This window comes from Brienomyrus brachyistius, chromosome 11 (genome assembly GCF_023856365.1).
Source record: "Brienomyrus brachyistius isolate T26 chromosome 11, BBRACH_0.4, whole genome shotgun sequence".
In the NCBI taxonomy this organism is placed as follows: domain Eukaryota; kingdom Metazoa; phylum Chordata; class Actinopteri; order Osteoglossiformes; family Mormyridae; genus Brienomyrus; species Brienomyrus brachyistius.
Genome location: NC_064543.1, coordinates 21,709,550 through 21,724,600, shown reverse-complemented (window position 1 = coordinate 21,724,600; position 15,051 = coordinate 21,709,550). Strand labels below are relative to the sequence as shown.

The window sequence follows — 15,051 nt, the reverse complement described above, 5'->3', positions numbered from 1 at the left end:
CAGTGCCAACGCCTCTAGGGCAGCCGAGGTGGCCGGACAGATCAGCTCAGTTCGTTTTTGTTATGAGTTGCACGTAAAAAAGAGTAATACGGAGATGGGAGTAGGGGGTGATTATACTGCACGGACCTGCGTCTCCCATCGCCGTCCAAGCCCTTGAAATCAGTGCAGTATTTTATGGAACAGTGGAAAATGTGCGAGTCATTAGTTTATAGGCAAAACATATGTGTATGATGTGCGAAACATGTAAAGCAAGCAGTAGGAGAACATAGCATTAAATGAGATGATGCCTTTATGGTAAATGCTGATAATTACACGAATTTGGATAAGCCTAATAATATCGCCTAACTGTGCATTCTCCTTAAATACATTCCAGAGGACACAGTATGAGGGTATATATGGTTATTAGATTAACTCCAAAGCGATGTGGTGAAACTGTAAACAATATTTAAAAACAAGATTTAAATGCTTATATACAATTTAAAATGTCAAACAGTAATTAGAGTGTTCTGCTAGCAGGAAACTTAATGATTCCTCATTGTGTTTGGGTGGCCTGAAGTTGCCTAAATACTGACTGTGTTTTGTGATTAATTAAATGCCCCCCAGCCTCGACCTGCCTCTGATTGCTTACGGTAGACGTGTTTTCTCTGTGGGCTTGCAGTTTGGCTCTGTAGGTATCGAAGAAAATGACACGCCGTTCTCTGTCTGGAAGGAGTTAGCATCCTGGGAATTGGGCAGTGTGCTAGATTTGCTTGGAGTAATTATTGGGTTTCGTGCAGTTAATTACATGACGATCCTCCCGCCAGCGTGAATTCCGCCTTATTGCCTGACCAGTTTGTGTGAGAAAACGGTAATCTGAATGAGAGCAACATTAAGTGTTTAACAGTGTATAACGATGTATAACGAGTATAATGATGTATACCGAGTATAATGATGGCTGATCTCTGATCAGTGTGCGCAGGGCACAACCGCCATCCTAAAGGAAAGAGTATGGATGCAGCACCTGACGACCCAAAGACTCTCTTAAATATCCGTCCATATTGAATTAACATTCATTGTTAGAAACAATCAGCTTAACCTTCAGTATAGATTGTTTGGTGATATTTGCTACTTTATTCAGTTCATCCACTGTTTTTTAAAAAAAAACAGTCACCATGTTTGGTGTAAGCTTTTGGGGATTGTGAGTCGAAGCTTCAAGATGAAGAGACGAAGGGATCCTGACCCCCCCCATGAGTGCAAACATACACACTGAAATACTTTGAACAACTAGGATCTTAAGACAGGTTGCCTGCCAGGGAGAGAGTTATAAGATCAGGTAGAAAGGAGGATGGATTCTAGGAGAATGAGTCCCTAGTCCTTGGCTGAGGCTTGGGTGTAGGGCGTTTTGGGCCGAGCCAGTTGGGTGTAGGGCGTTCTGGGCAGAGCCAGTTGGGTGTAGAGCATTCTGGGCAGAGCCAGTTGGGTGTAGGGCATTCTGGGCAGTGCCAGTTGGGTGTAGGGCGTTTTGGGCTGAGCCAGTTGGGTGTAGGGCGTTCTGGGCCGAGCCAGTTGGGTGTAGGGCGTTCTGGGCAGTGCCAGTTTGGTGTAGGGCGTTCTGGGCCGAGCCAGTTGGGTGTAGGGCGTTCTGGGCAGTGCCAGTTGGGTGTAGGGCGTTCTGGGCCGAGCCGGCTGGGTGTAGGGCGTTCTGGGCCGAGCCGGCTGGGTGTAGGGCGTTCTGGGCCGAGCCGGCTGGGTGTAGGGCGTTCTGGGCCGAGCCAGCTGGATGTAGGGCGTTCTGGGCTGAGTCTTGGAGCATCTCTTCCTCTGTTCTGCGTGACAGACTGGCTCGGTTCCTGAACATTAACTAGGATACTTATTTATGTAACGGGTCACATAAACCGTGGACTGAAAGTGGGGGTGGATGGAAAGATTGAGCTCTCTGTGCTTCTCTGCCAGTGAATGGTGGGTGGAGTGTTGAAGTCTCATTACCCAAATGACATGCTGTGGCGTTCGTTCCAGGATGATCTGAAAGTGGGATCATGTCCTCCTGTAAATCTTAGGGACCAGTGGCTTTTCCAAACGAGCCCTCACTGGAGAATATGTCAGGTAAGCAGCAGGGCAGCTTCAAGGATGTCAAATGGGGAAAAACCTTACGTATTACTGAGATCCTCATAAGGATAAACACTCAAGAGAAAGTATACAGCATTAGATGGCTTTGATCACTTTGTCTTTGTCATGTCCAGCCTGACTATTGTGGAGTAAAAAAGTGGATGTTTTTGTTCTGAGGAATCCAAACGCATGTTGTCAGCAGAAACCTGCCTTATTTTTCTGGGCATTTGTTGAATTAAGAAGCTTATAATTTACTTTATAATCAAAGTGAAGAAAAAAATCAAAGAGGAGCGAGGTGCAGGTTATGCATTGTCGTTGGTCACTTAATGGAGATGCTATGTTATGATCAGGGAACCCTGAGACGAGGTCATTGGGGCAATGTCTTAGGGGTGTGGCCTCAGGGGGCAATGTCTTAGGGGTGTGGCCTCAGGGGGCATGGTCTCAGGGGTGTGGCCTCAGGGGGCATAGTCTTAGGGGTGTGGCCTCAGGGGGCATGGTCCTAGGGGTGTGGCTTCAGGGGGCATGGTCCTAGTGGGGTGACCTCAGGGGGCATGGTCTTAGGGGGGTGGCCTCAGGGGGCATGGTCCTAGGGGGGTGGCCTCAGGGGGCATGGTCTCAGGCGTGCGGCCTCAGGGGGCATGGTCTCAGGTGTGCGGCCTCAGGGGGCATGGTCTCAGGGGTGCGGCCTCAGGGGGCATGGTCCTAGGGGGGTGGCCTCAGGGGGCATGGTCTTAGGGGGGTGGCCTCAGGGGGCATTGTCTTAGGGGTGTGGCGTCAGGGGGCATGGTCTTAGGGGTGTGGCCTCAGGGGGCATTGTCTTAGGGGTGTGGCCTCAGGGGGCATGGTCCTAGGGGGGTGGCCTCAGGGGGCATGGTCTCAGGCGTGCGGCCTCAGGGAGCATTGTCTCAGGCGTGTGGCCTCAGGGGGCATTGTCTCAGGGGTGTGGCCTCAGGGGGCATGGTCCTAGGGGTGTGGCTTCAGGGGGCATGGTCCTAGTGGGGTGACCTCAGGGGGCATGGTCTTAGGGGGGTGGCCTCAGGGGGCATGGTCCTAGGGGGGTGGCCTCAGGGGGCATGGTCTCAGGCGTGCGGCCTCAGGGGGCATTGTCTCAGGCGTGCGGCCTCAGGGGGCATGGTCTCAGGGGTGCGGCCTCAGGGGGCATGGTCTCAGGGGGGTGGCCTCAGGGGGCATGGTCCTAGGGGGGTGGCCTCAGGGGGCATTGTCTCAGGGGGGTGGCCTCAGGGGGTATTGTCTCAGGCGTGTGGCCTCAGGTGGTATGGTCTCAGGGGGGTGGCCTCAGGGGGCATGGTCCTATGGGTGCGGCCTCAGAGGGCATGGTCTCAGGGGGGTGGCCTCAGGGGGCATGGTCCTAGGGGGGTGGCCTCAGGGGGCATTGTCTCAGGGGTGTGGCCTCAGGGGGCATTGTCTCAGGCGTGTGGCCTCAGGGGGCATTGTCTCAGGCGTGTGGCCTCAGGGGGCATGGTCCTAGGGGGGGTGGCCTCAGTGGCATGGTCCTAGGGGGGTGGCCTCAGGGGGCATTGTCTCAGGGGTGTGGCCTCAGGGGGCATTGTCTCAGGCGTGTGGCCTCAGGGGGCATTGTCTCAGGCGTGTGGCCTCAGGGGGCATGGTCCTAGGGGGGGTGGCCTCAGTGGCATGGTCCTAGGGGTGCGGCCTCAGTGGGCATGGTCTTGGGGGTGTGGCCTCAGGGGGCATGGTCCTAGGGGGGTGGCCTCAGGGGGCATGGTCTTAGGGGTGTGGCCTCAGGGGGCATTGTCTCAGGGGTGTGGCCTCAGGGGGCATTGTCTCAGGCCTGTGGCCTCAGGGGTCATGGTCTTAGGGGGGTGGCCTCAGCGGGCATTGTCTCAGGCATGTGGCCTCAGGGGGCATGGTCCTAGGGGGGTGGCCTCAGGGGGCATTGTCTCAGGCCTGTGGCCTCAGGGGGCATGGTCTCAGGGGGGTGGCCTCAGGGGGCATTGTCTCAGGCCTGTGGCCTCAGGGGGCATTGTCTAAGGGGTGTGGCCTCAGGGGGCATTGTCTCAGGCGTGTGGCCTCAGGGGGCATGGTCTCAAGGGGGTGGCCTCAGGGGACATTGTCTCAGGCGTGTGGCCTCAGGGGGCATTGTCTCAGGCGTGTGGCCTCAGGGGGCATGGTCCTAGGGGTGTGGCCTCAGGGGGCATTGTCTCAGGGGTGTGGCCTCAGAGGGCATGGTCCTAGGGGGGTGGCCTCAGGGGGCATGGTCCTAGGGGGGTGGACTCAGGGGGCATTGTCTCAGGCGTGTGGCCTCAGGGGGCATGGTCCTAGGGGTGCGGCCTCAGAGGGCATGGTCTTGGGGGTGTGGCCTCAGGGGGCATTGTCTCAGGGGTGTGGCCTCAGGGGGCATGGTCCTAGGGGTGTGGCCTCAGGGGGCATTGTCTCAGGGGTGTGGCCTCAGAGGGCATGGTCTTGGGGGTGTGGCCTCAGGGGGCATTGTCTCAGGGGTGTGGCCTCAGGGGGCATGGTCCTAGGGGTGTGGCCTCAGGGGGCATTGTCTCAGGGGTGTGGCCTCAGAGGGCATTGTCTCAGGCCTGTGGCCTCATGGGGCATGGTCCTAGGGGTGCGGCCTCAGAGGGCATGGTCTCAGGGGGCATTGTCTCAGGCCTGTGGCCTCAGGGGACATTGTCTCAGGCGTGTGGCCTCAGGGGGCATATTCTCAGGGGGGTGGCCTCAGGGGGCATTGTCTCAGGGGTGTGGCCTCAGTGGCATGGTCTGGAGGGTCATCTTACGGGGTATAGTCTTGGGGGAGTGATCTTACAGGGCATGGTCTTGGGGGTGTGATCTTAAGGGGCATGGTCTTGGGGGGGTGTATGGTGTACTGTACTATGGTGTACTATGGTGACAATTATCATTGTCGGTATTTTATTTTTAGTACCACCACAGCACAAGAGCAAAATGCAATGAAGAAGATGCTTTACAATGAAGTAAGAAGCATATCAGTCTTCAGGTTGGTGTAAGCCCTGACTAGACTGGAGGTGATTTTACATTATCTGCATTGCGGTTCTGGTTATTTTGACACTGATATGAAAATGCATCCTTAGAAGAGTGGACAGTTTCCAAATGACGAGAAGACGGTACATTCTGCTGGCTGTGCTCATTCTCAGAGCAGGCTAAAGTGGAGAGCTTTTCTAAGTGGGCTTAGTTCACCATGGTATTTGACCCGGTGCCGCCCGGCTTAGGGCCCGGTCGCCGTGGTGTCTGACCCGGTGCTGTTCGGCTTAGGTCCCGGTCGCCGTGGTGTCTGACCCGGTGCCGCCCTGCTTAGGGCCCGGTCGCCGTGGTGTCTGACCCGGTGCCGCCCTGCTTAGGGCCCGGTCGCCGTGGTGTCTGACCCGGTGCCGCCCGGCTTAGGGCCCGGTCGCCGTGGTGTCTGACCCGGTGCCGCCCGGCTTAGGGCCCGGTCGCCGTGGTGTCTGACCCGGTGCTGCCACAGCTTAATTCACAGATGAAAAAGTTTAGACGGTTTTATAAGGCAGTAGAAGTTTGAGCTGCAATGTAAACACCCCAAACTGTTTGGCTGCAGAATTAACTCATAGGATTTGCTTAATTACGACAGCCTTGTTGAACTCCCAGTCTGACTGTGAAGCTGCTATGAAACTGTGCAGCTGATTGCACAACACTGGGGTTTAAATGGTATGTTTTGGTCAGCATTAACAGATGCTGTGAGAGATCGTGTGTTAGTTTTACCTCGCAGCACTGCACTCATCGCCCTCACTGCAGCCATTGCATGCTCTGCATTCACTGCACTCACTGCATCCACTGGCCCAGTGGCTCCTGTGGCCAAAACCTGTGGTGTTATCAGGATTTATATACCATATTGGATTTGTCATGCCCAGCTCGTCCACTCCTCGTGTGTGCCACGCCCCTGATTACCCACGTGTGATTCCCTGATCGTACCCAGCTGTGTCTTGTTATTTTTTGCTTCGTCTGGTGTATTTAAGTCTCAGTCGTGCCTGTACCCCTTGTCGGTCATTGATGTTAGTCGTCGTGAGATGTTCCCTGCACCCTGTTCCCTAAATAAATCCCTGTTCACCCTGCTTTTGCCTGCTCGCCTGCTTCCTACTCGCTTGCCTGCCAGCGCGTTCACCCGCTTCACGGGCGAACGTAACAGGATTAGTGTGTATTTTCCGATTTAAAGCATTGTGGCGTTTATGCATGCCGATTTATTTCTGAGATATTTTAATTTATCCATATCATCAGCAGTTCGCTAAGCTCAGAGGGTGCTGGGAGGCTGGGTCAACTTACAGGAGGCTGTCTTACGGGGGATCCTGAGGGGGACCCTGACTGGCAATGAGATATTTTTGGCTGTGATGCCCTTAGGGTTACCCCTTAGCTTTGTTTGTCCCCCCCACCCTCTCTCATAATATGACACTGGAGACTGAGGAGACAAAGTGCTCAAACTGTCCGTCTAAAAGCAGTAACACACTAGAGATCAAACACCAGCACAAGAATGCAACTTCCACTCATCAGTACCGACTACCATAGCAAATGTTCTGGACTGTTCTTTCTTTGGAAACTGTTGTTATCCTCTTAGTACCATAGGTAGGTATCATAGGAACTGTTAGCAGTTTCGTGAAAATTTGGAACAATTTTACATGAACGCCATACAAGCAATTTTCTGCATTTGTGGTGTTACAAATTATACATACACTACACAGTAAAAATTAAATGGTCTTCAGGTGAAATGTTGTAACATGTATTTTTAACCATTTTGTTCTTACAAGAATCTCATTTAAACACAACCTTCACCTGGTCTGAAGATGGATGAATGAATCGATGGGGGAACAATCCCATCTGGAAAGGCTGAGGTGGCCTGGCTCAGTGTGGTTGGTGCCTCCTAGTGGTATTAACAGAAATAACCCCGGTCAGCGGTCGCGTCACTGCAGCCTGTGTGACACGCGCTGTCCTTCCACAGCATAAAGCCACCGGTATTTTTATACACTGCCATCAGTGTTGGGAGGGGACAGTGTCTCTTTTTAAAGGCGCATGACGCACGACATGTGGCACTGCAGGTCAGGATGCCGTGTCGATGATCGGAAGGTCACTAGTTCAGACCTCGGAGTCAGAGTGATTGCCCTGTTTGTCCTCGAAAAGGTGCTTAACCCCCCAATTGCTCCAGTAACTGCCTGCATTAAAAAAGCGTCCGCACAATAAATAAATAAAACAAATGTAAAATCATTCCTAAAGATTTCATTTGATAGTTCATTAGCCATGATAACTCATAACCAACCATTAGTGAGATGATTTTTATTTAAATGTTGAACTCATAATTTATGCTGGGAGTGCAATTCCTGTGCCTGTGCAGTTTGCATGTGTTGTGTGAATTTTCAGGTACTCTGGTTTCCACCTGCTCTCCAAAGAAATGCAATCTTGCTTAAATATCTGGTTATGTAAATAAAAAATTGGTTGGAGGATGGATGGATTAAAACTGAAATAATATTTTTTGCACATTTGGATGTGAAATGTTATGAGAAAGAAGCTCATCGTAAGTATGTAATATGATATTAGTGTTTTAGCATGGGACATGCTTAAAAAACAACATTTAATGAAATCTAATAAAACTGTTTTGTTATACATTGTAATAATTCTTTGCATGAAAAGACGTTTGAGCCAAGTGGTACATCATGGCTGAGCTAAGCAAATGGCAGGTTGGCGAAAATGGCATCTCACTGTCACCAGGCTGCAGAGTGGTGTTGCTCTGATGAGGCAGGTGGAGCCTCGAAGTGACCTGCCTACAGGATTGTGTCGCTTGGATGGGGAAGGCGGAGCCTCGAAGTGACCTGCCTTCAGGGTGGTGTCGCTCTGATGGGGCAGGCGGAGCCCCGCTGTGACCTGCCTACAGGGTGGTGTCGCTTGGATGGGGAAGGTAGGACCTCGAAGTGACCTGCCTATAGGGTGGTGTCGCTCTGATTGGGCAGGCGGAGCCTCGCTGTGACCTGCCTACAGGGTGGTGTCGCTCTGATGGGGAAGGCGGAGCCTCGCTGTGACCTGCCTACAGGGTGGTGTCGCTTGGATGGGGAAGGTAGAACCTCGAAGTGACCTGCCTACAGGGTGGTGTCGCTCTGATGGGGCAGGCGGAGCCTAGCTGTGACCTGCCAACAGGGTGGTGTCGCTCTGATGGGGAAGGCGGAGCCTCGCTGTGACCTGCCTACAGGGTGGTGTCGCTCTGATGGGGAAGGCGGAGCCTCCCTGTGACCTGCCTACAGGGTGGTGTCGCTCTGATGGGGAAGGCGGAGCCTCGCGGTGACCTGCCTATAGGGTGGTGTCGCTCTGATGGGGAAGGCGGAGCCTCCCTGTGACCTGCCTTCAGGGTGGTGCCGCTCTGATGGGGAAGGCGGAGCCTCGCTGTGACCTGCTTTCAGGGTGGTGTCGCTCTGATGGGGAAGGCGGAGCCTCCCTGTGACCTGCCTTCAGGGTGGTGTCGCTCTGATGGGGAAGGTGGAGCCTCGCTGTGACCTGCCTACAGGGTGGTGCCGCTCTGATGGGGAAGGCGGAGCCTCGCTGTGACCTGCCTACAGGGTGGTGTCGCTCTGATGGGGAAGGCGGAGCCTTGCTGTGACCTGCCTACAGGGTGGTGTCGCTCTGATGGGGAAGGCGGAGCCTAGCCATCGCCAGCCTTCGTCATTATGAAGCCGTCTGGCTCTCAGACTCAGAGCTGTCGCCTTTGTCGCCACATGCACGCCCAGCCGTCTCGACAAAGAGAAAGGAGGCTCTTTACTACTCATTCAGAAAGAATCCTCTTTTCAGGGATAATTTGCCCTGATGCTGATGGTTCTGGTTCAGGAAACATGGGTCGGCAGAGACCCCACTGCGGCTGGCCGTGTCTGGGAGGGAATACGTAGGCCTGTATCCATGTATTTGTCTGGCAGATATGTACTTAGAGCTGCGACCTCTGCTTGCACAGGGGGGTGGGCATTGGCTGCTTTTTTCTATAATAACCAGAAGCAGATGCACGCCAAGATGCATTATGGGTGATTTAATGGACTTATTTGTTTTGCCTCCTCTAAGCTCGACTTGTTTGTCCGTCCCGTGATCCTTCGGTGGCTCCCAGCTGCTGCACTCATGCGGATTACAGGCTGCTTTCGCAATCGGCGTCTCGGTATCCCACGGCACTCGCTGTCCTAGCTTTCAAATGGTCTGGGGGGCGGGCAGCGTCAGCACCGCGGCAGATTCCTCCCGCTTCTTCCGGGGTTAAGGGGTCAGGGGGTGCAGGCAGGGGGAGATCTTTTCTTCCCAGACCCGCAGGAAGGCTCTGCACTCTGGCTAGACAAACAAGCCGCATGGAGTTTTCAGATCTGCTCGGCTGGTCACATGGTGAGAGAAAAACAGCCACGTTTGCCCACTTCAGACCTGTTCCTCTTTAACTGTTCCTCAGCTGGCAGGATTACCACATCTTACTCATCAGCTTCAGCTCTTAAGAGTCACATTCAGTCTTTGTTTTAATCAAAAGTCCAGTTTTTTGAGAGTCAGCTTACAGCTCACATGTGACCCATCTGCTCCTCAGTCAGGATACGTGTCCCTCACGTGTAGCCTGAGTGTTCCACTGATTAATGGCCTGTGACATCACATGATGACCTCAGTGAAGGGATTTCTGTAGTGATCGCCAGCGGGTGTCATCAAGACAATACAGGGGTCATACAGGGGTCAATACAGGGAACGTTACATAATCCAATGAGCTGCGTGCTGACATTCATGAAGGTTAATTTATTTCCAAGTCCTCTGTCCATTGTGGCCTTTGTCAACATGTTGGATAACAAACTTACTAGGCACTCAGAAATACCAGTTAGAAGGCACAATCGTTCTTCCTATAGCTGCATAAATGGTCTTTCCCTTTTCAGTATAGAGTGGTTACAACCACAGGGCCAGCAAGAATATCTTCTCTCATGGAAAAGGCTGTTCATTGGTTGTGGATCCAAGGGGCTGTCTGTTGACATTAATGGCCAGTTTCAAAGGAGTATGGGGGCTTTAGTGTTCACTTTAGTAGTAGGAGGTTTGAAGGGAGTATGGGGGCTTTAGTGTTCACTTTAGTAGTAGGAGGTTTGAAGGGAGTATGGGGGCTTTAGTGTTCACTTTAGTAGGAGGTTTGAAGGGAGTATGGGGGCTTTAGTGTTCACTTTAGTAGGAAGTTTGAAGGGAGTATGGGGGCTTTAGTGTTCACTTTAGTAGGAGGTTTGAAGGGAGTATGGGGGCTTTAGTCTTCACTTTAATAGGAGGTTTGAAGGGAGTATGGGGGCTTTAGTGTTCACTTTAGTAGTAGGAGGTTTGAAGGGAGTATGGGGGCTTTAGTGTTCACTTTAGTAGGAGGTTTGAAGGGAGTATGGGGCTTTAGTGTTCACTTTAGTAGGAGGTTTGAAGGGAGTATGGGGGCTTTAGTGTTCACTTTAATAGGAGGTTTGAAGGGAGTATGGGGGCTTTAGTGTTCACTTTAGTAGGAGGCTTGAAGGGAGTATGGGGGCTTTAGTGTTCACTTTAGTAGTAGGAGGTTTGAAGGGAGTATGGGGGCTTTAGTGTTCACTTTAGTAGGAGGTTTGAAGGGAGTATGGGGGCTTTAGTGTTCACTTTAGTAGGAGGTTTGAAGGGAGTATGGGGGCTTTAGTGTTCACTTTAGTAGGAGGCTTGAAGGGAGTATGGGGGCTTTAGTGTCACTTTAATAGGAGGTTTGAAGGGCGTATGGGGGCTTTAGTGTTCACTTTAGTAGGAGGCTTGAAGGGAGTATGGGGGCTTTAGTGTTCACTTTAGTAGTAGGAGGTTTGAAGGGAGTATGGGGGCTTTAGTGTTCACTTTAGTAGGAGGTTTGAAGGGAGTATGGGGGCTTTAGTGTTCACTTTAGTAGGAGGTTTGAAGGGAGTATGGGGGCTTTAGTGTTCACTTTAGTAGGAGGCTTGAAGGGAGTATGGGGGCTTTAGTGTTCACTTTAGTAGTAGGAGGTTTGAAGGGAGTATGGGGGCTTTAGTGTTCACTTTAGTAGGAGGTTTGAAGGGCGTATGGGGGCTTTAGTGTTCACTTTAGTAGGAGGTTTGAAGGGAGTATGGGGCTTTAGTGTTCACTTTAGTAGGAGGTTTGAAGGGAGTATGGGGGCTTTAGTGTTCACTTTAATAGGAGGTTTGAAGGGAGTATGGGGGCTTTAGTGTTTACTGGGCGGTTTGAAAGGTGTTAAGGGGGGCTTTAATGTTCACTTCAATGGCATGTTACAGCCTCCCTCTCCTGTATGGGCACCTCTGTGTAGACTGCTGGAACAGTCATTAGCAAAATACACTCATTCATTAGTCAATTGGTTTGATTTTTTTCCATCAGAAGATGGCAGCCTGCTTTGTATGTCTGAGAAAATACCTTTTCAAGCTAAGCTTCGGTTTAAAGGAAATAAGGACAGTCTTCAGGTAAGATGCTTAATATATGCATCTGCTGAATCTTGCCATATAGCCCACGGTTACCATGGTTACCTATCAGAGGGACTGAGCATCTCAGCGAGCGTCTCCCTGGCCTCAAAGCCGAAACCTCTCGGCGAGGCATGTTTGGCCCAATGAGACAGGGCCGTGGTCTGAGCTTGAGTGTGACTGACGGTCTTCTGGTCGAGGTCGCTGTGCTTCGTTTATCTGTGACCTGCCTTATGCCCCAGGTTTGAGAAGTCATGCACCTCGCTGGGAGCTCATATCCGCTGTCAGATAAAGGAAGCGATTCTAATAGAGCTCCTCACTCAGATGAAGCTGATTTTCAGCATCTGAGAGCCTGGATTCCGAAACAGAGCCACCTGTGAGCCTCCCATCCGTGGAGAAAGGCTGCCCTTTTATAAACAGTGTTTGCAAATTGTGGCCAGACAAGCTGTGCTTCCTCCAGCTAGGATCCCCCATTCTGCTTGCTGACTCACTGTCCTGCGTGGCCTTGGTGTGGGTAACAGCTTATTTTAACGTCTTAATTCACATCTCAGACTCATTGTGCTGGATTATATTACTTCCATGTTCACTAAATATAGTAAATTATAAAACTGCGATTGCATAACCATGTTCTCCAGGCTGTTGCGATGTGCCTCATGAGCGGAGCCTGTGCTTTGATGGCGTTTTACTCGCTGTCTCGTGGCATCTCTGCGCTTTAAGTACACCCCCACGCGCCCCCATGTTCAGGCAGCATCTGCGACTTTCTGTTCTTTCCCCATCAATTCCTGCAGCATCTGAGTGGTTGCATGGGGATTTTTCCACTGTTGCCATGGTGAGTGTTGCTGACATGGTCGGGGGGGGGGGGGGGGTGAAGGTAGCAGGAGCTGTCCCTCCTCATGCCCCCCCCGCTTGTGTCATGGGGGGGGGGGGGGGGGGGGCACCACAGGAGGCCGTGTCCATGAGGGCCTGCTGCCATGTTTCTGAGTGGTTGCCTCTTCTACGGAGTGGTGGTGAGTGTGTTTGGCCACACGTGTCTGGTATGTGGCATACATGCTATTCTTGGTGTAATTTAGGAGCCAAAAGATCCTGATGCTTTAGCCAAAAAATATCAGCATTGTACAGGAAGTATCCCAGAATGCTGTGCAAGGGTACCCTTGTCTGATCTTAACCAGTGAAATTGTAGTTTGAAAAGTGGTTTGAAGTGAGGGAAATGGATCATCTTTTTAAATAATTTTTTTTCAACAGTGAACATGCAGGTTTTACAATAATGTGTCAGAAATTAGTTTATCACCATAATTTGTCTTGCTTTTAGCTAACAGCTAACACATGATGGTAACTAGCTGCCAAGCTATGTAACTGCCAGCAGACAAACAGACGTATTGGTGTCCAAGAACAATATTTGCTACCCTTTTATGCTGGTTAAGCAGCCATGCTGAGAAGAAACTGTTTTTCTATGACCTCAGAATTTCTTTTAATCCACATTTAATTCACTTTACTGGCAGAAATACCTGGACTGCTCGGTTTCTAAAAAAGCCTATGTGAAACAAAGGCTGTTTTCTGTGCTTCAGAATCAAAGATGAATCCCCATGTTTGTTCTGATCTTCTACCGTGGTGCTGTCCTCATCAGGCATTACTCTGAGTCTAGCCAATTATCTAGAGCTGAACTACTTCTCTGCCTCTTACTGTGACCTGGGAACACTCTTAGCGAGCATTTCCTGAAATGAAACTGCACTGTTTCTTGTCATGCAGGGCTGTGTGTTGGAAATGGAATGTCCTCTCAGCCGCTGTGCTATCAGGGTCTCCTGGTACCTGTATCCTTGGCCGTGTGAGTGTGACAGGGAGACAGGAAGAGCGCATCCACTCAGGGGGTCTCACCACTGTGCTAATGATGCTACAGTGTGACTGTAGGTTATGCTGAGTAGGATTCCTGTCAGTTTACAGTCGCGCTGGGGTGGGGGAGAGCTCATTGGAACAGGCCAGCTTGCTAAATTAGGAGATGTGGAACTTTCCAGCTAATTTATCGCCCCTCTACTCTGTCATTCCTTATGAGGAACATGGAAGAATGTCACCAGAGCGGAGCTTGTAACGTCTTGTGCAGTTAAGGTGTGCCCTCACCCCTCTGCCCTCACCCCTTCTGTGCCCACACTGCGTTTCTTTTGTGCCCATGATCTCCAGGCACCTGCACTTGCATCATAAACTGCACTAATGTTTCTGCTTCCCAGAATGCCAAGCGCGGGTGCCGGGAGGGTAAGGAACTGTACTGCATGTTCGTGGGTTGCTGGATGAGATTGCCAGTGGGTGGATGGATGGAATAACTGGGGATAATTTGTGACGAATGGCTTTTGCTTTGTTTTGGGGGAGCTCCTGACCCTTCACATGTGCTGAGGGTCCGTGCTGGGGGCTGGTATGGGCCCTGCTGACCCCATCGGTGGCACCTGTGTGTTTACAGCTCACGGCGCGGCTGCAGTGTGCCCCCCCCCTCGCAGATGTCCGTAGCGCTTACTCGTGTAAGAAGGGGGACATTTGGCCGATGGCTCACACCCTGCACGATGGCCATGGGAGACGACCATGGGATGTCGTGGACGTACATAAATCAGGCTGGGTGATGTGTCCAGCAAGGCCCCCCCCCCCCTTCTGGCAGAAGCGGTCACTGGGCCTCATGCTCACTGCAGCTGTGTCCGGAAAAACAATAGGGTCCCACATTTTCCAAAAATCTGCTTCTAACCTGTCCATAAGGAAGGGAACATGGCTGCAAATACAGCATGCTTCACTGCGGCTCTTTGTGTGACAGACATGTGCAGCTTTGGCGCTGTAATGATATACATATGTGCAGTGCTCTTAGGGGCTTTCGTTTGCGGGGTGGGCCGGTCGAGGCACACGGGGGTGTTTCCGCTCTCTGTCGCCCACAGTGTCGTCACAGTGCCACCACCAGTCTCTGCTCCCCACCATGCAGGTCTCCAATGAGGTGCAGCACCTAGGATTCAGCATTGAGCTGTACGCACACACCCAGGGATACACGCCCATTCGGCCCCCGCCATCATCCACACACACCTGCTCCTTCCTCATGTGCAGACCCCAGCCCTCCCTCACCCCTCCGCTTCATCTCACCGCAGACCTGCCCCATGGGATGGAAAATGATGGAGGACAAAGGCCCTCGTGTTGCAGACTACTTCGTGGTGGCTGGCCTGACGGAGTCGTCCAAGCCCCTGGATGAGGAGATCCACTTTGATGACGTGTGCCACAAGACAGCCCGGCCCAAGCCCCCCATCACAGATGTCACCGTGGTGATGCGTTCCCTTGGGGAGGAGGTGCCCCCAGGCTACATCTGTGTGGAGACCACACCCTCGGGGCTGTCTGCCGACCTCAACAGCGGCAGCCTCATGGGGCCCCAGGTCTTCCTCTGCTACCGTAGAGGCCGGGACAGACCCCCCCTGACCGATCTTGGGTGAGTGGGGCTGTTTGTGTGTGGTGTCAGGATCTTTTGACCACTGAGTTTTGGTTGCCAGGATGTAACCAGCAGGTTTTGTTCATCTGGATCTGACTGTGCCTTTCCGTCGTTCTA

General features: G+C 52.1%; 1 protein-coding gene across 1 annotated transcript in view; it reads left to right on the top strand.

Moving 5' to 3' along the window:
- Positions 1-15,051, top strand: part of dennd4a (DENN/MADD domain containing 4A) — a 43,122-nt gene that overhangs the window by 935 nt on the left and 27,136 nt on the right. The window contains 1 exon segment of the mRNA XM_049031037.1: positions 14,603-14,934. Coding sequence (XP_048886994.1) covers positions 14,603-14,934 — 332 coding nt within the window.